The 20557-nt window shown below is 36.8% G+C and overlaps 1 protein-coding gene and 1 long non-coding RNA gene across 2 annotated transcripts; both read right to left on the minus strand.

Annotated features, from left to right (window-relative positions):
• Positions 1 to 4425: 4425 nt before the first annotated feature.
• On the minus strand, positions 4426 to 7007 carry LOC133533492 (aspartate and serine-rich protein-like). The gene is made up of 2 exons (XM_061872482.1): positions 6881 to 7007; positions 4426 to 4667 (listed from the first exon to the last, which is right to left on the minus strand). Exons 1-2 carry the CDS (start codon positions 7005 to 7007, stop codon positions 4426 to 4428), a joined length of 369 nt encoding a protein of 122 aa, XP_061728466.1.
• A 1083-nt stretch (positions 7008 to 8090) lies between these two features.
• Positions 8091 to 11480, minus strand: LOC133533485 (uncharacterized). Its single transcript, XR_009801873.1, has 2 exons — positions 9238 to 11480; positions 8091 to 8687 (listed from the first exon to the last, which is right to left on the minus strand). It is a non-coding gene; the product is annotated as an uncharacterized LOC133533485 (long non-coding RNA).
• Positions 11481 to 20557: the final 9077 nt, after the last annotated feature.

A 20557-nucleotide genomic window follows, 5' to 3' on the forward strand; every position in this document is an offset into this window, starting at 1 on the left:
GACACTTTTCTCCCAGTTCCACATGTTACTGAAATAAAAAAGTATGTTTAAATTCAAATGCTACTTTGGGGGGGTTAATTCATGGTAATTGTAACCAAATTTTGTCACTTCAGTCAATTTTTTTTATTATTCATCTGTGTTTCGGACTAATTTCACCATATGACACGGATCTGGAAAAACTGCCACCTCCGTGTTACATGATGGGTGTGTGAAAGTTGTTTTCAAATCATTAATGTCATTTAACCTGCAACCTAATAAATTTGCTGCACTAAAAGTTGACCTACAACCATCAAAAGTTAGTGCCACTACAGTAAATCCTACATCGTAGCACTTTCGCTTTGCACTCTGCCGCCAGTCCATTCGCAATAAAGTACGCTACTGGAAGCTTCCAATGTTCGTTTAAACTAACCAGCATCATAACAAAAGCTTGTGACGAGATTTTATCACTTTCTGTCGATCCAGTTTCGAAGTCAACCAATCCCTCTGTTTTTTCCCATTCCATATAGGTTGTTGTCGTATGGCCATTTCGTCGACAACAAGTGTGCATATAATTTTGGTTTTCGTTACCAAATACTTTTTTTTCAATTGCTCGAAAGATTCGGCAGTAAAACTAGGAGCCGTATCGACCTTTTCGTATCATTTACCTACAGTGCGTGGATGAGGCAAAGCATCTTCAAAAACTTGGCGTACATATTTGTACCCAGTTGGACTGCAAAAGTTTAAGGTTAATGCAAATTTGCGCACACTTGGTGAAAAACTTAGTCTTGGATTTTTATTTTCTTTTTTGTGACTCAACAATCTTTTAAATATGTCAACAGATTCTGCCTTAAGGCAGAGCTCCGCGAACTGGTATTCTGTAACATTTTTTTTTTAGTTTAATCAGAGTCTCTCTAAGGTGTTTGCATGTATTTGTCAGTCTCTTAACATTCTTCTTTAAATTTTACGCCGACTTAATTGAATTAAACTTACCTAATTCATATTTTATTTCAGCAGCATACAATTTCCAATTACTTTTTGGTTGTTTTCGTGACTTAACACGATGTCTTGAAACATTAAGATCTTCGTTTTCTGGGTATACCACAATTACATAGTCATCTTTTAGTTTCCATTTGTTTGGCACACAGACGTAATCATCAAGGCCTTTCGACGGAAAAGTTCGAAATTTAATAACAGAAAATCGCTTTCTCGATTTTGTATTTGCCATCTGAAAAAAAAATTGGTACCCTTATGACAATAAATTATCTAAAGTATTAATTGTGAAACTTACTCTGGTGCTGGTAATTTCTTCTCGAAATTAAAATATAGCAGATACCAAAAATAGAAGACACTAAAAATGTGTTTACTGCGTTTGCGCGCGTAACGTATACTGGTGATAAATGGGCAATAATAATTGTTGGAAGTAGGTGGAGGGGATGGCTACCAATAACTTCTTGCGTTACTTTTCAAGTTAATGAGATAACGATTACGTGTAGTCCAGTGTATATTGTTATTAAATTTCGTATCGTTGACCTTTGTTATGTTTATACTTATGCCATTTTAGGAAATAGCAACTGAACTAATAACACACATTTCTGCGTAATGTCATCTATGATTCATTTTATCAAATATTGTTATCAGTAGTTATTAATTGCTTGTCTACTACCGAACAAAGGAAGCCGCTTATTGTTATGTACATTTTAATATATAACTTGAATTCCTTTGAGCCCAAAGAATTTCGGCGATACTTATTTATGATCCAGATGCCCTACTAATGTGTTTTCGATTCTAATTGGCTGAGATCACAAAGAATAGATAACAAACAAATGTCAATTCAATATTTGATATAATAGTCAGTATATATTTAAATAATTCTGAGATTCAGACACAAGAGATATACTAATTACAGACTAAAATTTACGTTAGAGTTTATGTAACAAATTAAATTTAATAACAAAGATACTGTAAACAAAGCTTAACATATTCTGAGAAAAATTCTTAATTATGAGGGTCTTCAAATATCACGTGGCGTCTTATTAATACTAAAAAGCAGAGTTATTAAAATAGTAATGAATTTGAAGATCAGTGTTGTCGCCTGGTATGGAGTAGTCCGATTAATTTCAAATACAAGTTTCGCAATTCAGATTGTCGACTTCTCAATTCCAGTGCATTATGTAATACATTATTCAGATTCTGAGATATGGAATCAGTCTCGCTATCAATGGCACTGGCATATCTTAGCATTTGTTGCATTAAAGGTTCTTCCTGATCTTCGTCTTCATGTTCTTCCTTAAAATTCTCAGTTGGCTGATGCGGGATTTCTGAAGCAGGAACAGATTCATTAGCTCGTCTGAAGACTGGAACCAGAATGTGATTTCCATCGCGACACGGATGAAACTGATTCTGCTGCGGTGGAAGATGAACATTGTGCTGGAACGGAGGAGGCTGTGTGACTGATGGTTGATGCCGTGGACATATAGAAGCAAAAAAAGATTAATTTATTCCAAATTCACTTAACACTAAATTAAAACTAATTACAACTACTTGAAACTAAAATATAACTAATTACAACTAAAATAAACTACGTATCTACTTTATGAATATATTTTATTGTTTTGATTAATTCCTCAAACAGATCTTAGTGTCTTTTATAATTTGAAAGGTATAACTTTAGTCTAAAAAACCATAGGCATATGGTATTTGCTAACAAGTTTGTTAGTGTCAATTATATTAAACTTACCACTATATGTACAAAGATTATATAAAAATATATTTAACTTACACCTGATGTTATTTTCTGCCTCTGACATTTGCTCACAATAGGGAAATGTGAAAATAATAATTTCATTCACTATACGAGTAAGTGTCTCTAATTGTTCAAAGAATTTTATTAAATTATTTTTATTCACACTAACCCTATTCCCCATAAGAATAAGCAGTGTTGTCTTTAAATTAATAGTACTATCATTTAAAATTCGTTTTGAGAGATTTTCAAGGCAAGTTTAAAAATGTGCTCATATTGCTTCCAATTTCATCACAGTACAATTAGGTTCAGGTGTGCTTTGGAAGGAGCTATTATCATTTTGTTGTGATGGAGTCAAACTGTCACACAGGTTCGGCTCGAGTGCTCCACTCGACGAACCATTCACTTGCATACAAGCACATGACGGGACATTGGTCAGAGACTCAACCCGCTCTGAATTTGCGATATTTAATCATCCATGGCTAAAGAATATTCATTGATAACTTTTTTAACTCTCATTTATTGCATCTAAGGATTTAATTGAATCCTCCAAACTTTGAACTTTTAATTAGTAAAGGAGCCAGAGCGCATAACGGCGCAACACAGTTCTGGGGCTAATGCCTCAGAGACAAATAAGGTACGAACAACTCGGAGCGGTCGCGTCATCGTGACCCCCGCTCGGTTTGTTTAGATAAAGATTAGATATTTAGTTTTAGGTAATGTTATATGGTAAAATTGAAATCTATTTTAATTACCCAACGTAATGACATAGATTCAATATTTTTGTCAGCGGATTTCTTTTCCATAATGTATTAGGCTGCGCGTGTACAACATGCAATAATAAGCGATTCTATATTGTTTTGTTTATGTAGAACATATAAGTGGAACGTATACGTAAGGTGTTAGCAGTAGTTAGGAGTAATCTCATTCGAGAATTTAAATTCGTCGGTGCAACATGGGTTACGGGCAAAGTAAAGAGAATCAGAATGAGGTTTTAGGTAATGCGTGTTTTGGTATCGAGGGAAATACTCCTTAAAGATAGATCTTGATCGTCGAAGATTATTTTATTCGTGAAAGCTTAACTAGACTAGAGGCAACACTATTTTGCTCTACTAGCGTAACGATACTCAGGAGATTGACGTTTGCCGAACGAGTGCGTGCGAGAGAATGACGCGTATAACCGTATCCTTGGTCCTTTTGAGGTAACATTACTATCTCCTGATAACGGTGTAACGGTACCGAAAGTTTCCCACGCAACTAAAACTACGCTTAATTATACACAATAAAATGGACAATACTTCTTTGACTGCCGAAATTCTGCGGAGGTGAACCCTGATAAACTAATATATACACTATACAATAACGTTAAGGAAACTTAATGAGTGAACAATAGTCGACCGTAACGGTTTCAGGTTATACAATATAACATAGTGCAACCTTACGGCGTTCGACTTACGAGAACTAACTGTTATTTTATTGCGTTGCTACAAAAATGAATCTACGTATTTTATTTCCTAGTTATTAAACTATTTCTATTTCTAATTATTAATAAGTTATTCTATATCTACATGCTAAACAATGTTGTAGTGGACGGACACGTCGGCTACATGGCTCCCTCCTCAGCGAAGCGTACGGGTAGACGAACGATGCGTCCGCTGCGGGTCATCCGTGGTTGTCGTAAATCCGTGGGAATCAATACTAAGTTCTTATTTGTAGAAGATGTTGCAGGGCCTCTCCTTGCACAGGCAGCAGTCACCGGTGGTGTCGGTGTCGGCAGCATCGGCGTCGGCGGCGTCGGTGTCAGCGTCGGCGGCGTCGGTGTCAGCGTCGGCGGCGTCGGTGTCAGCGTCGGCGGCGTCGGTGTCAGCGTCGGCGGCGATTGTGTGGACGGCGGCGATAAAAGGGTCGTCGCTGGACTTGGTGTGTAGGTGATCACAGGTCCTTGTCTCTGCACCGAATTGGGCTCTGCATTTTCTGTTATGGTGTATGCAGGCTTAAGACGATCGATTGAAATTTTTGCTTCGCGTGTAGGTAACTGAATAGTGAAAACCTTGTCGGTTCGATTCAGTACTTTGTAGGGACCTTCGTATGGCGCCTGCAGTGGCTTTCTAACTGCGTCGACTCGAATAAACACGTAATCGCACGTAGTTAGATCGCGGTGAATAAAAATAGATCTTTTGTTGCTAGTTATTAAACTATTTCTATTTCTAATTATTAATAAGTTATTCTATATCTACATGCTAAACAATGTTGTAGTGGACGGACACGTCGGCTACAAGCTTGTCATAAAATTAGATATTTTTGGGATTTTATTCAGTAAACTTTCTTTTTTTGAAGATTCTTCTGCTTTTCTTTTACGATATTCTGCACCGCTCAATTTTTTTCGATAGCCACTCATTGTTAATTAAAAATATAAATTCAGGGCCTCGACAACCTATCAAAAGAAAATCTAATTCAATATGATAATTAAATATTTCTTTTAATATAGGAATAAACTTAATAAACAACTTTGAGACTTCTATTTTAAAAACGGCACTTGTAAAACTGGAATAATTACTGTGACTCGCTTACAGACACAAAACGCTTAGTTTTATACGTTAAACAAAGCAAAGTCAAACCTGTCAATACCTACTACACGTAGGCGCGTAGCGCTCTTGTTTTCTGTAAACATGTATAACACACTCACCCCCTCAACAGAACGGGGAATGGATGAAATTGTCACAGGCGCGGATACAAGGGGGGGGGGGCCATAGGGGCAATGCCCCCCCCCCCCCTAAAACCCTGGCCCTCACATTACTAAATTGAGTAACATTTTTTTTTACCTTATTTTCTGTGCAAAAATATATGATTTTCTCAAAATGCCCCCCCCCCTAAGCCAAATCTTGTATCCGCGCCTGAATTGTCAAATGTGCCTGATTATTTTTCTGGTCGTAGGAATAACCATTTCTAGTTACAGATTTTTTGGTTGCGTCATACATTTTATAAAAATAAAAACATTTTGCTTCACCGCACGTCCGGCCCATTACGGCTGTTAAGAAAATTTTCTGTCTTAAAAAGTTATCGCTATATGAATCTGTGGAGCGCATGACATTGACAGTTGATTGACAGCTTGTCATTCTTCTCGCGGAATTAGCGATGTGACGAGTTCACTTTTTCCCAACTCGAATAACTCGAGTAGATTCGGCCGCTGATTCGAGTTGACTCGACTCGATGGTCGGCCGGAATATCAGGCGCAGCGGCGCGGCAGCGCGCATTGGAACAGAAACTCGACTCGACTTTGAATTGCAATGGCGAGTCCTAGTCAAGTCAAGTGGCGGTACTATAAGGGAGTGTAGCTTTGTGACATTGATATAAGGTTTATTTTTGTCTAGCCTGCGGTAAACAATCATAATATTGTCCGAATATTACAAAGGCGATAGAAATGGAGATATGCGAAACTTGTGAATTTTAGAATGTTGCATAATAAATATAACATATTTGTAGGGAAAAACTAATGCGGGTTTTATTATTTTATGTAACAGACTAACAATTTAACTCTTATGTACTTAATTAGGTAATTAGACGGATTTGTTAGCTAGGCAAACCGCGGGTAGAACCGCGTAAAAGTCTATTTTCTGAGGGTCAGCCCTTTGTCCACACATACAAATTTTAAATTTTGCGCGGTTTTCTACTCAGAGTTGGCTGGTTAGGGTAATCAACACTTAACACACAAATAAGTACTTCCGGCAATTAACATAAATTGAAAAAATAAAAACAATAATAAGGAGTTTTAAAACTCTAACGAGTAAACAAAACAGTCGACGTTTATGACGACGATTATGTATTGTAACAAAATTAAATGTAAAAAAATAGTTCAGTATTAAAATGTTTTTTTCTTAGCACAATAAGAGTTTAAAAATAATATTTGGTCTACTCTTTTCGGCTTTAGCCGGTTTCGCCTTTGGTTTGTGACGAAACCGGCTTTAGAAAACAATCTTTCGGATGGGACAGAGGAAGCCGGGATACATAAATATTTGTAAGCCATTTGGCAAAGTACTGGGAAAAGTTTTTGATGCTGTGCCCAAAATTGTAGAGGATCTTTCTTTCTGTCCACATATGGTAGATCCAAATATTGCTTCAAAACTATTGTTGCCGAAGATATCGGAGTTTGCTGGATCACACTTTCACTTAACTTTTTATCAAAGTGCTCCCAGATCTCATTATCGTTCTGGTCGCAGTCGTTCACACTCGATGGACCTGCCACTGCCACTGGCGGTTCAACTTGTACATTATTTGACTCCAGTTGCATATGTTGCGCCAACTCCTCTAACACATATTTTACAGCATTTTCCGCCGTACTCTCTATGCCAAATGCTTTTTTCTTGAAACGCGGGTCTAGAAAGTAACCGAACTGCGGCAAAGGCGACCCGCCTTTGCCGCAGTTCGGTTACTTTCGTACACACTTAATCTTTTGTCGATAACTTCTAGCAGTGCTCTCTGAAGATGCCTGCCTGCTTCGGTGTTCGGAGTCCTTTTATTTAGAGAGTTTTGCAAGCCTCGAACTAAAGGTATTATATAAGATAAGGTGGGATATGACTCCGCAGAGAGCATAGCTGTTATTTTTTCGAATGGCTGCAAAAGAGATGTGCAGTCCTCTAGTATAATACTAGTAGTATTTGCCATTCGGCTGTGTTCAAGTTGGGTGGAGGTGAGTCTAAAAGTGATAGTGTAGCGGACAGAGGTACTCTTACACAGGTAAAACAGTTTTCTTAAAACTAAACAAATTGCTTTGTACTAAGGCAAATCTATTAACTTTAAGAAAATGATTCTCTCCCTATAGACGTTAGAGAAGTTTTACTTCGTATCAGTAAAAAAATATCTTAAATTTGTTTCTTTGTAACAAGTCAAAAATATTTAAGTCTATAATAAAATCATTTCACTCAAGAATAACAATTTTATTGATATCTAAGAGAAGTGTTCTTCGAATAAAAGTTTTCGTACTTAACTGAAAGATTCACAATACTTAAAGGTAAAAAACAGTTTTCTTGTTTTAAGAAACTTTTGAATTCGAGTGAGCTATTTGAAATGTTAATTTTGAAATTTGGTGACTCGAGTTAAGTATTTTAGTTTTATTCAATTAAGAAAGGTTATTCTTCCTATAAGAGCTATTCTTATTAGTTTATAAGGCAAACATTTCTTAAAGTAAATAATAAAGTTTATTTGTTTTGAGAAATTGTTTCATTAATGAGAGAATGTGTGTGTGTGTGTGTGTGTGTGTATGTATGTGTGTCACAGTCTATCTACTTCTGATAGCGGCTGTACAACAATGACTTAAATTAAATTTAAAAGTAACATTCTAAAGACAACAGTCTCAATAGTAAAAATACGCATATCATTAATTATAATATTGTTTTATTCATTTAAGAACAAACACAACAGTACAAAGTGAAATTAAATTTTGGCAGATCATGGTTTTCAGTATGGCTCACGGTTTTGCAACCAGCACCATTCACTGTTCGAATTCGGTCTAAACCACGATCTGACACGATTAATTTTTTTTGTGCTAGATCCTTGTATTCAATGATATATTCATATAGTGTTTAGGAGTCGAGAGTAATGATATTAAGAGTAAAGTAGGGTTTATTTGCAGACTGCAGTACAATGAACTTATAACAACACAAGACCTAATAGCACACTAGCTTTTATCGATGACGTAAAACATTCGCCACTTTCTAGCAAGTATGCAAGTGCGAAAGGGACGAATGCTTTACTTCGTCGACATAAGCTAGTATGCCAGGGACCTTTTGACAAATTGTATACAATATTTCACTTCTAGGGTCCGACAAGATTTTCCAGTCTCGTAAAAACTCATGAATATTTTTCTGTTCACCTTCCTTTCTTAGATTATATGTGGCCTTCCATTTAATTATTACCTCTTCCCAAGGTTCTGAGTTGTTATTCAACCACAATATATCCCTGGAGTGTAAATCTGAAATTAAAAAGCTTTATAAATAAAATACCTTTTTAAAGTTCAAGCAATAACAAAAAAAAATGTGTTAAGAAGTACCCTAAATGCTTTTGAAGTAGTTATAGAAAACACTATATGCATGCCTAATAATATTTGTAGTTCCATCTCATACCCATGATTTAATTCTAACCAAATTATATGCATGAGACTACCCCTGAACTTATTTATTGTACTTTCCAACAAAAAAAAAAATCATTAAAATAAATAATTTATATCTTAACCTACTTAAAAAAAGATTCCCATGATGAGAGAACTTTTTTGAAGTCAATTTAAATAATTATTTGTGTCCCAAGGGAGGAAAAGTAGGAAATTGCGTGCCGCGTGTAAAATTGTCACCTGAGCCGAAGGCGAGGGTGGCAAACGCGCGGGATGGAATGTCCTACGTTTCCTCCCGTGGTGCGCATACTTTTATTCTGCTGGACGGAGGCGGAATACGGCAACTTCGTTTAGCGCTGCGGGAGTAAAGATGACGCTTTCCGCCAGGAGGGCAGAAAAATATTTTGTTACTTACCCTTTAAGTCATCACAACTTTTCTTTGGCGGTGGAGTACTCTCCGACTCGCTGGCTGATCTCTTGCGATCGCCATACTTATACAAGAGGTTGCGAACCTTGTCGACTAATTTTCCTTTGGCTCCTGTAGAACGTCCATTTATGGAATCTATTTTTTTTATAGGCTTTGTAAAATATGTGCCTATTGACTCTTTAGGAAACAGTGTTATTATTTTGGCCGCTAACACATTGTATTCTTCGTAGGTTATACGGCTGAAAACAAAAGTAATAATACAGTTTCATTCTTTTCTAAATGTTATGATATGGTAAATGTTACAGTCAGCATCGTATAGTTAGTGTCAGTCAATACCTCCAAATATACCGCTACATCCAAAATTTGTTTGTTGGATACCTGCACAATCTGATCACTTTGGATGGTTCAGTATTAATTGATATGTTGGATGTAGCTGTATATTTGGAGGTATTGACTTTCACTATCTATATAATACTGACTGTACAATGAGTTATTAGTTGTATTTCTACTTACCAATTAACAATGTATGTGTATATCAGTAGCGGCGCGTGGAAATTTTGGCTAGGCAACTCGGACCAAAAAAAAAACACTTACCTTGACATTATGTACTTATTTTTCCGTGATAAAAGTGAAGCGTGCGCTATGTGTGTCCTTGGGCGCGACCTTTTGCAGTTAGTGCATAAACCACCTTTGCCATACTAGTCATCACTGACTTCACGTAAACAGTGTATATGGAGTATGACAAAACGGCTTTGAAAAAAGCCTTTTGAACAGCATTCACATCCCAGCACGTAACACACGTTAGTTTAAAAAAAACACAAGCATAACAAATGTTAATTAAATAAAAAAACACCAAACCAGTGAAACTTAAAATACCGAGTAAAAATCATTACTTAAAAAGCTATCATGCACATCATTAAACCGAAACCAACGACCTGCTCTAATAGACAACACCTCTTGCAAACGCAACTTGCTTATTTACAAAAAAAACGGTGAATCAGCAGCACACACGTTGGTTAAAAAATACAAACATTACACATGTAAATTAATTAAAATATGACCATATAAGTGAAACAAAATCACCAAGTTAAAACACGTCAATTAAAACCTATTATTGAATTATTAAACCGAAACCTGCTCTAATAGACTCAACACGTCTTTCAAAACCTAAACACCTATTTAGAAAAACGTGCGTTTACTAAACCTGCAAATATCATCAAAACTACTTTTAGGTTTTGTTAATCCCTGCACGTTCCACGCGTTATTTAAAAAACACAAGGATTACACGTTTTAATGAAATAAGAAATGACCAAATCAGTAAAGCAAAGCTTAAATCACCAGCTAAAAAACACCAATTAAAAACTATCTTGCACATTATTAAACCGAAACCAGCAACCTGCCGTAAAGCTTTGCGAGCGAGACAGCGCTATGGTCATTACATAGCGATGTCTCGTTTGCACAACGCCACGCCACGGCGCGCGGATCCGCGTCCGTGTGTTCGAGCCGTATTAGACTTAACAGTCTCAACACCTCTTGCTAACGCTAAATATTTATTTAAAAAAACATGCATTTACCTAAACTGAAAATAGGTTGAAAGCTGATTGATTTTTTTAAATGATAATTTCTGATTTAGGCTTTAAATAACAGTCTATTTGTATTGTAACATAATTCTGCGGTCTTTTTGAACAAAATGAGCCAAAACACTATCGTAAAATTCGTGACGTTTTTGAATTTTTAGCAGTAAATGTTTTTCTATTGAAATTATGGCCAACTTTGACAATCTTTCTTCTTTTTGACAATTTCGCGTGTAGGTATGAATGCGCTTCAAGGCCGAAAACGATCTTTCCGCGGATACAACCGATACGGGAAGAGTCAAAAAAATGTGACACAAAGTTAAAAGTTGCGAGAATATGTCCCTCAAGGATGAATTGTGGAGGTACAAATAAAGTTCGTACGCGTCTAATGTATTTAGACTTGGCGAGGTGTACATAACATTTAATTCATTTTTTAAGGCCGTGAAATTGAAAACATTTGGAAACTTGTTCATTAAATCGGATATTTTTTCATCGGGGAATAATCTGCAATATTGGGTGTATTTGTGTTTGTTTAATAAATCCAAGAAAGTGAGTTTATTCAATGATCGATATCGGGAATCTATTTGAATTAAAACGTTATCAATAATTTTTTGATATAGTAGTTTATACTGAGTTTTTAAGTCCATTTCTGTGTTTAATCGGCGACGACGTCGCGGGGGCTCACTATAGCCTTGAATTCCTTCGAATATGGAATCAAATATTCAGAAACTCCTCTGTTAGCCAAGAGCGAAATGAGTCATTTAATAAATAATCTACTACACAACAATCGAAGTGGACTAACGCGGCCATAAGTAAAATAAAAGAAAGTACCTTTTCCTAAAAACAAGGTCAGTCCCTTGAAAACACCTGCGCTACGAACAATATCCAACACTTATACGCACAAAATTTCACTGGTTTTGGTTTAGTAACAATAATATATAAAATGCACAAAACCAACTAAAATCAGATAAAAACACAAGCCTTGGGAACAACCGAGACGGGAGTGTTGTCATAACATTATTCCATTTTCACCCATGAATTCTAAAACCTATTACTACAAACCTTCAAGCAGAACTTTCTTTGAAGAAACGTTCGTTATCAAATTACAAAAATTGAAACTACATAAGTTTCTTGGATTATGTAATAAAATGTATCTTTTTTTAAAGGTTTTTACAAACCTTGGTATTAATTATAGCAAAATACAATAAAATTTTACCCGTTTATTCAATTCAATGTTTTTGTATGGCAATATTAAGCATACGCGCGGCAAACGCCACTCGATTCAAAATTGTGAAACATTACACTCTAATATAAATCTTACCTGTTTGTATTTAAAGTTTAAATTCAAATAAAGCAGCATGTTAATATAACGGACGTTGTTGCGGCCGTGTACTACGGGGCCTACCGCGAACGCCTTGGTTTGCAAATATTGCGAGCACCTTTCTCTGTCACTCTAGTTACACCATGATTGGAGTAAAAGAGAAAGTTGCCCGCAATTTGCGTACTTCGGGGTTCGCGGTAGGCCCCTCAGTACTCGCGTGAACTTTATGAATGTGTGTGTGCATTTTTCCAATATAAACCTTAATTATTACGTTTAAGGTTTTTATTCAAATGAATAACTCGATACAAGACCGAGTTGCTTTGAAGCTCATTCGCGCGGACTCTCTATAGCAAACTTTATGAGTGTGTGTGTGTGAGTTTTCGTATCCGTGTAGTGTCTTATGAATGAATAGTCAAGTTTAGGCTTAACTAGCTTGACTTTGCGCGCCCGCTCGTGAAGCTTTAGTAAATCGTGTTATCAATTCCAAGGTAATGTAAATACGTAGTGTTTTCAATGTGGATATATTTTTAATTTTAATTTTAACCTTTTTCAAATCGGGCACGAGCAGCGGTCCGATCGCAAGCCATTGTTTATTAATAATGCAAGGCTCTTAGTGGGAGTTCAATGAATAGTACGCACCAAAGAGCCAATACATATTAATTTCGCAATGTTCCTTCTGGAGTAGGTCCATGAAACTTTTGTATCATGTAGAATATAAACTGGTTCATTTTTGAAAAAAAAAATGGTGTGGTACCATGACCCAAACTTGATATACAGGTTGATTCTTTTTTTATTTTTGTTTTTTTTACAAGAATTTCAATGGTTAGGGGGTTAATATTTTTTTAGCACATAGCTTTTAGTCTTATTAATATTTGTACGAAATTTGAAATTCGTCACTTTCATAGTTTAGGAAAAAATAATTAAAACAGTTTTGGGGTTAATCGGGTTTTTTTCACCCCCAGGGGGTAACAGAGGGATGAAACTTTGTGCAGAGTATAACCTCCCCAAAAGGCATCGTTTGATTACAGTTTCGGCCCAAAATCGCTGGGGGCAATTTTTCCTAGGCTATCCTGCTACACCCTTTTACCCCAAGCGGTCACCAACTACCAACGGAGACAAAGACAATCGTTGGTTTGTATATTACGTATCTGTGCTGTTATAAATTCCGATAATTTCTCTTGGAGAACTAATCGCGTTGCTAAATGTGGGCACAATTCTTTAAGGCATTCTGGTGTCAATTTTGCAAAGTGTTCCACTGTTATGCCATTTGCTAGAAAATATAGAACAGATGTATGTATATATACAACTGTTCAAGCACGTTTTCCGTTCACTTTACACTTATGATACTCGTACGATAGAAAGAAAGGGTGAAATCAAATAGAAATAGAAGACTTTCGTTTCATGACTGGATAATATAATATAAATGTATGAAAATTACCTATAAAGTTGTTTATAACTTCGTGGGGCATACCCCACGACACAAGCACTTCGGCCACAGCCACACCCACAGTATCCATCACAAACAAATGGTATCTTTTTAAATATTTTTATCTTATAAAGAAAGACGCCTCCTTCCGAACGAACAAACGGAACTTTTTAAACTTGTCATGACCTGCTTGCACAACCGATTCTGCGCACTGGCGTCAGTATTACCACCGAAAAAAATCTTGAAATTAATATCAAATATCTTAATCGTAAAAAATATTCCACAGTCAAACTTGATATTAGAAAAAAGTATTGTTATGAGAAAAAAAAATCTTAAATCCAATAAAAAATATCTAACACAGTTTCACTTTATTTTGGATCAAGTAAAATGTTTCTAAACCTTAGTTTTCAATAGTGTTCAATCAAGAGTAGTGTTAGACTGAACTATAAGTAACTATAGGGGAGTCTGGAGATGGTAGATACCTACGGAAGACTATTTTTAATAGCCTGCTATTGCACTAATACCTATGTAGTAATTTATTTAAGACTAGATATATGTGGATTAAAACCTATTTCAAGTTAAATTGAGCATTGGGACCTAACCTATACATGTATAAGCAAGTATATTCTCACCAGAATGGGCTGAAAAGAATTCTTTAGACGACTGCTACGCTTGTCCCTAAGCAAATTCGTGCTTCGCTGAAACAAAACAAACAAAATGGCGAATAAGATACGTGTTGTTAGAATGTATTGTCCTCTTTAGCTGTAGTTGCATCATGTGTAGAGCCCCTAAGTACGTTTGACTATAGCAACATAATGCTGTATTTTTTCTCTATGAATGTTGTCTCTGATTCCCTCTCTTCTTTAGCTGTCAGCCACAGCGATAACATGTCTTTATATTTTATATTTTAATTATGTGACAAAATGTAAGCTGTACTCTTTATTCTGAGTAATAAAAGGTGTGCTTCAAGATCATCAATGTGAGTTATAATTTCATCGACCTTCAGCCGGCCCCTCGCTCTCCCAACTCAAGTGTCACGCGGTGCAGACGCACTGCTTAAGACCCTAGGCCTCCAACACGTGTCACCAGGGTCAAATTTGTGCTTGCAATATATTTCCGGCAGCAGAAATTCACAGATATATACCTTGCGCGATGAAGATAGGCATCTGGGGCACTTTAACGTCTGTATACCCAGCTGACGGACTCGGGGCTTAGAAATACGATGAGGTGGCGAAAGGGACGGTGGCAAACAAGCATACGGCCCGCCTGATGGTAAGCAGTCACCGTAGCCTATGGACGCCTGCAACACCAGAGGCATTACATGCGCGTTGCCGACCCTTTAAAAACCTGTACACTCCTTTTTTGAAGAACCCCATACTATAAATAAATAATTCATAAATAAAAATAAATAAGTCTACAGGTAGGTATTAAAGAAATAACTGAAACATATCTATTCCATATGTTGTCGCCCGATCGTAAAATCCGGCAAATCATAAATTTCTAGGCAATTATTTATATTTTGTGATTGAAAGATATTTGATAATAATTTGCCTTTTTTTCTTATTTTCATAATCAGTCTCAATAAAAGATACGTACAGTAACAACAAAATATTTAGTATTTCATACAAATTGCATTGATTGATTGATTGTCAGTTTATTTATATACCTCGTTTCTTAAGTTTCGTCGTAAGATAGATACCCGACATACATAATACCCACCGACAATAATTGATTTGTTTCAATAAGAAAATCAAAACCATAACAAGTGTGCAATAAGTCATCATCAAATGTGAAGCCCCAACCCCATCACCCATCACTATCTACCTCTAGTAATAATAATTATTCTATGTTGTTGTTATTATGTCCATTTCACTTTACACGCAATAAATCATATTTCCCTTTCCCTCCAACAATCCGTACACCGGAAATGGCGGGAACTCCGGGCGTTTAAAAATTCGTGTTTTGTCTGACTTCCACTTCAGTATAAAACCTATAAGAGTAATGGAGATGCGACTATTGGCCTTGACTCATAGAAATGGCGGGCGTAATGAACGAATGCTACTAATGCTAGCAATTCACAAAACGTTTCTCTCGCAAGTGAGCATGCGCCCAGTATAATTTGACACCTAACTTTGTTACAATGCATACTTGGTTGACGGTGTCACTTAGAACTAGTTTATTGGTAGGGGAAACTTGCCTTATTCGTACCCCCTAAGAGAAAGTGCTTATTATCTGGAAACGTAACAAAGAAAAAAACAATTATTCATATTCAAAGAATCTTTATTTATTTACTAACCAACAAAAATTAAAAATTAAACATATACTTTAATAACTTCTGAGAAAAATAACTTTTTAAAAAAACTAGAAAAGGTACGATTTAGGTTTAGTTGTTCGTTAAACGTACCCGTATATCCTAATTCGTACCCGTATATCCTTATATCAAAGTTGAGATCCTATAATTAATATCAGTTTCACAATCACATCAATTGACATAATAAGTAATAATTATGTTTATGCTCATACAATAATATGCTCATACTTAGGAAAAACAAGTCAGTCTCATCCATTTCTTTGTCTAGCTGCTTATTTTGTTGTTTTTGCAGTCGTAAATCGTGCGAAGTTTTCATTAAATCGTATAATTCATGTAAATTAGTTTTATTACGTATAGGTCGTTTGCCTGATTGAGAAGAAATCGATCGAATCGATTGTGGTGTTGGAGAGCGGCTATCAAATTGAGATCGAATGGCATCTTCATTGAATCCTTCCGATTGAGTATCTGGTAGGGACTCTGTTGAATTTGGTGGTGACACTGGTGACTCTGGCGATTTAAGATTTGTTACCGTAGGCCGAGATTCCATATACGGCTTCAAAAAACTCATCAGCTCTTCATACTTCCACGGTGTAATAGTTTTAGCAGCCTGACCACTTTTAGTTTTACGCCGTTTCATTGCGTTCACATAGGCATTTCGCAATTTAGTCCATTCATCTTTACATTTGTCCGCTGAAACAAAATAAAACATATGCTTATTTTTTATTTTACAGATTTTTGGCAACCGGAAACTCATTCCGGTCAATGGCGTTCAGCTTTCGCATGGGTGTTTCTACATTAAAAATCATAGTCGAAGAAGTATGTACTGCAATATGGAAGAATTTGTCACCTATTGTTATGCCCAAACCTACAGAACAAATATGGAAAGAGATTGCAACTGGATTTGAAAAAATATGGCAGTTCCCGAATTGTCTTGGAGCACTGGACGGAAAGCACGTTACTATAATATGCCCAATAAATGCCGGCTCAACTTATTTTAACTATAAAAATGAGCATTCTATTGTGTTGCTAGCACTTGTCGACGCCCATTACAGATTTATTATGGTGGACGTAGGGGCGTATGGGAGAAATAGTGATGGTGGTATATACCAGGAGTCATTAATGGGGACAATGTTTAAAAATAATGAGTTGAATGTACCACCGAATCGACCGTTAAGACAAAATACTGAACCTTTGCCATACACTATTGTGGCAGATGCGGCATTTCCATTGAAACCTTATTTGTTAAAGCCGTACAGTAAAGTGAAATTAGTAAACAATGATCCAAACAAAATTTTTAATTACCGTTTATCGCGTGCTCGCCGCACAGTCGAAAATGCATTCGGAATATTACGAGCGAGATTTAGAGTGTTTCAAGGACCTTTACAGGTACAACCGTATATGGCGGACAAGATTGTACTTGCAGCTTGCTGCCTTCATAATGTATTAACTCGTGACACGCAAGAAAATGAAGAAATATTAACGGACGAAATCGATTGCAACAGTACATGCTTCGGGAATATCCGCCCTACCTATAGGAATCCGTCCCAAGAAGCTGTCCAAGTTCGCGAAGCATATAAAAACTATTTCATGAGTGCAGAGGGACAAGTTCCATGGCAAATCCAAGCTATTAGACAAGGTAGAACTCGGTATAATTAAATAAAAACACGTTACTTACGAGGTTGTTTCATTTTTTCTCCTATTTCCTCCCAGATAGCTGTTCTAATAGCTTGATCCTTATATTCTTTACGTTTTGAATCATAAATGGTTTCGTATTGCCGTACGTATTCAATGAGCAGTTCGCCATCCATACTTGCTGCTCTGACGCGTACACAAGACTGGCGCTGGCGCGTTCACACTAGCCAAACAAGCTGTGACGTGTCGCTGCCCCGCCCCCCGTACCTCACCCGCTCTGACGCGGACCGGGATCGCTTGTGTCGCGACACAACACAAGCCGTCACAACACAGTGCATCAGATAAATCTGAATGCAACGATATTAAATGGTTGAAACCGATACCGTTCTGATGCGTCACAACACAACACAACAGACAAATATAACGCGGCTTTATGCACAGTACTCAAGCCGGTCTCATCAACGTTGTAAATTTGCTGGGCTGTAAATTTTCCTTCATCAAGAACAGATTCGTACTTATCAAAAAACTCCATAACGGTTTTTTTGTTAAAACCTTTGCAGCGAGCAATGGATGTCGGTTCTGGAGTTCTTAATGATATTTGAGGATGGCTTTTCAAAAATGTATAATACCATTTCCACCCAGCCAGTTTAGTTTCATGATTAAATTTATGTTGTAAACCATATTTTTCCGCTAACTGGTATGCCAGTTGACGTAAATCACGCACAGTGATGCCAAAAAAACTAGATTCTACTTCTAAAACATGCTTCACTAGCTCTTCTTCCATTTCCTTTGTCAAATATTTTGGACGTCCAATTAATATGAGAAAATTAAAGAAATCAGACCAAATAATTCGTGTAGTTTTGAAAGTTGGTACAATTATTCCTAAAGATGTCGAGATGAATATACTAAAAATCCCCGATGGTGGGACCGGAGCCGGAGGGGGGGAGGGGGGGGGAAAGGTCTCTTTTTCACCTTATTTTATAATAACTCCAAAACTATTTAAGATATCTCTTTAGTGACTTCTACATTAATTATCTATATTAAATTTCCTATAACTTATGTTTACACCATATTACTCTACGGTCAATACTTTAGGAGATACAGAGTGTTAAAGGTGATAAAAATAAGAAACAAACTCGTTACTTATACAAATTTTAATTCTGAAAAAATACATAAATTTTTGCACGCGTATGCCGACTTATCAATCAAATTGTGTTTCATCTTCGTCATCTTTATCATTAACATCGATGGGGGAGTGCCCATTAGTACAAGCCCCCAGGCAGCCATTACAGATAAGACTACACTTAATGCCCGCTTTTCGGCAACTGCATTTTCCAGGACAGCCACTTTTGCATCGGCAAAAAATTGATTTTAACAACGCGTCAGGAGCAGGAGGATCCAAGGTCATGATTGGTACTAAGTTTCCATCGACTCCTCGCTTCCAACCCCATATTTCAGGAGGCAGTTGGTTCCCAAGCCACTCTTGAACTTGATGGAATACTCTGTAAGAGTGATATTTTGCTGACCCTTTGGTAGGAGGGAGGGAAGAAAGATCTGGTTTGGGCTTGGTACTAGATTTCAGAAAAACTGTGAATCGATATCTGTTAATCTCAGACTGGGTACTGGGCGCTCGGTATACTTGAAGAAACATTTTTTCTCCGGCTTCTGCTATAACATCCGGAGTTGATGTCGGGTCATAAAACACAGTTGCTATTTCTTTTACTATTGGCTTTTGATCAAAAAGCTTAATAATTGCTATTTTGCCCTTCCTGTAAATAGCTGAAGTTGTATCACACCCACTGAAACTATGCAGAAAGAGAATAGAACAACAAAATGAATGTTTTTGAAGTTCTTGGGAGGAAAATATTTTGGTTTCCACTTTCCCTCTTCCCGGTTTGACAAAAAACAATTCTTTTTCTGGAGGAGTAAGTGCCATTAAAAGGACTAAAAGATCAACATCTTCTCCAATAACAGTGACCACAAGATTGTCTACAGCTTTATCAATTGCAGTGCGAATAATTGTGCAGTCAGCATCTCTCGCAGCTATTCGTGTTTCTATGTTGGCAGCTTGCATTTTTTCTGACAGAAGTTTGATCAGTTGAGACTTGTTTTTTGTATTTGATAGAAAATGCTCTTGCTGAACAGTGACCTTCATCGAGAGATTGATGTTAATATCAACAGACGATTTCACCGTTCTCCTTCTTTGTTCAGATGTTTTTGTACTGTTTTCTACGTCATCGTACCCATCAAACACGACGGTAGAATGTGGTCCGTAATGACATTTCACATAATCTATGTACTGGTCACATATCTCTGAGTAAGAGGAGCCCAATTGCCACTTGGTACGGTGCAAAAGAAAGCCACCATCAACAACCGTCTCATTATTCTTCAAATTTACATTACTGTCGGATTTCGATAAAACATCATATAAAGCCGCTTTTGTTGTTTTCCTCATTAAGCCATCATTGAATAAAGCCAGTGGATAGGGAGCCAATTCATACTCCAAATGTGATGCTAAATGTTCATCATCCTTCTTGGCAATCGCAATCCTTTGAAAAAGAAGCAATGGATCGACAACTACTATCTCATCATTAATCTTGACAGCACTGTGCATGGCTCCCAATGATAGAACTTTGTCTTTACGCTGTAGTTTTACGTCTGCGAAGTTATTCCCCAGCGTTTTTTCCATGAGCTGTTTACCAATTTCTTCTGCAAGGTGGCAATTAACTTTGCTATTTCCAACAATACCAGTCGATAAGGACATGAGGTTTCCTGTCTTTGGGAATGGGTAATGATCCATAAACCACGCGTAAAGCTTTTTTCTGTCTTCTTGATCCCTGCGCTGAGGAGACAAAAGAAGATCTGCATGTTGATCTCCCGAAGAAAAATATACTCCACTAAATACCTCAAGTGCAGAGCAGATGGCATGACTAACAACCGTCGCTTGTAACCATTTTGCCAGTGTTGAATCCGTGATTCCCCTTCCTCGGGTCATTCCTCCACAGCTCTTCATGCTGCGCATCAAGGTCTGCTCTATGGTCATG

The sequence above is a fragment of the Cydia pomonella genome, unplaced genomic scaffold (genome assembly GCF_033807575.1).
Source record: "Cydia pomonella isolate Wapato2018A unplaced genomic scaffold, ilCydPomo1 PGA_scaffold_169, whole genome shotgun sequence".
Classification (NCBI taxonomy): Eukaryota; Metazoa; Arthropoda; class Insecta; order Lepidoptera; family Tortricidae; genus Cydia; species Cydia pomonella.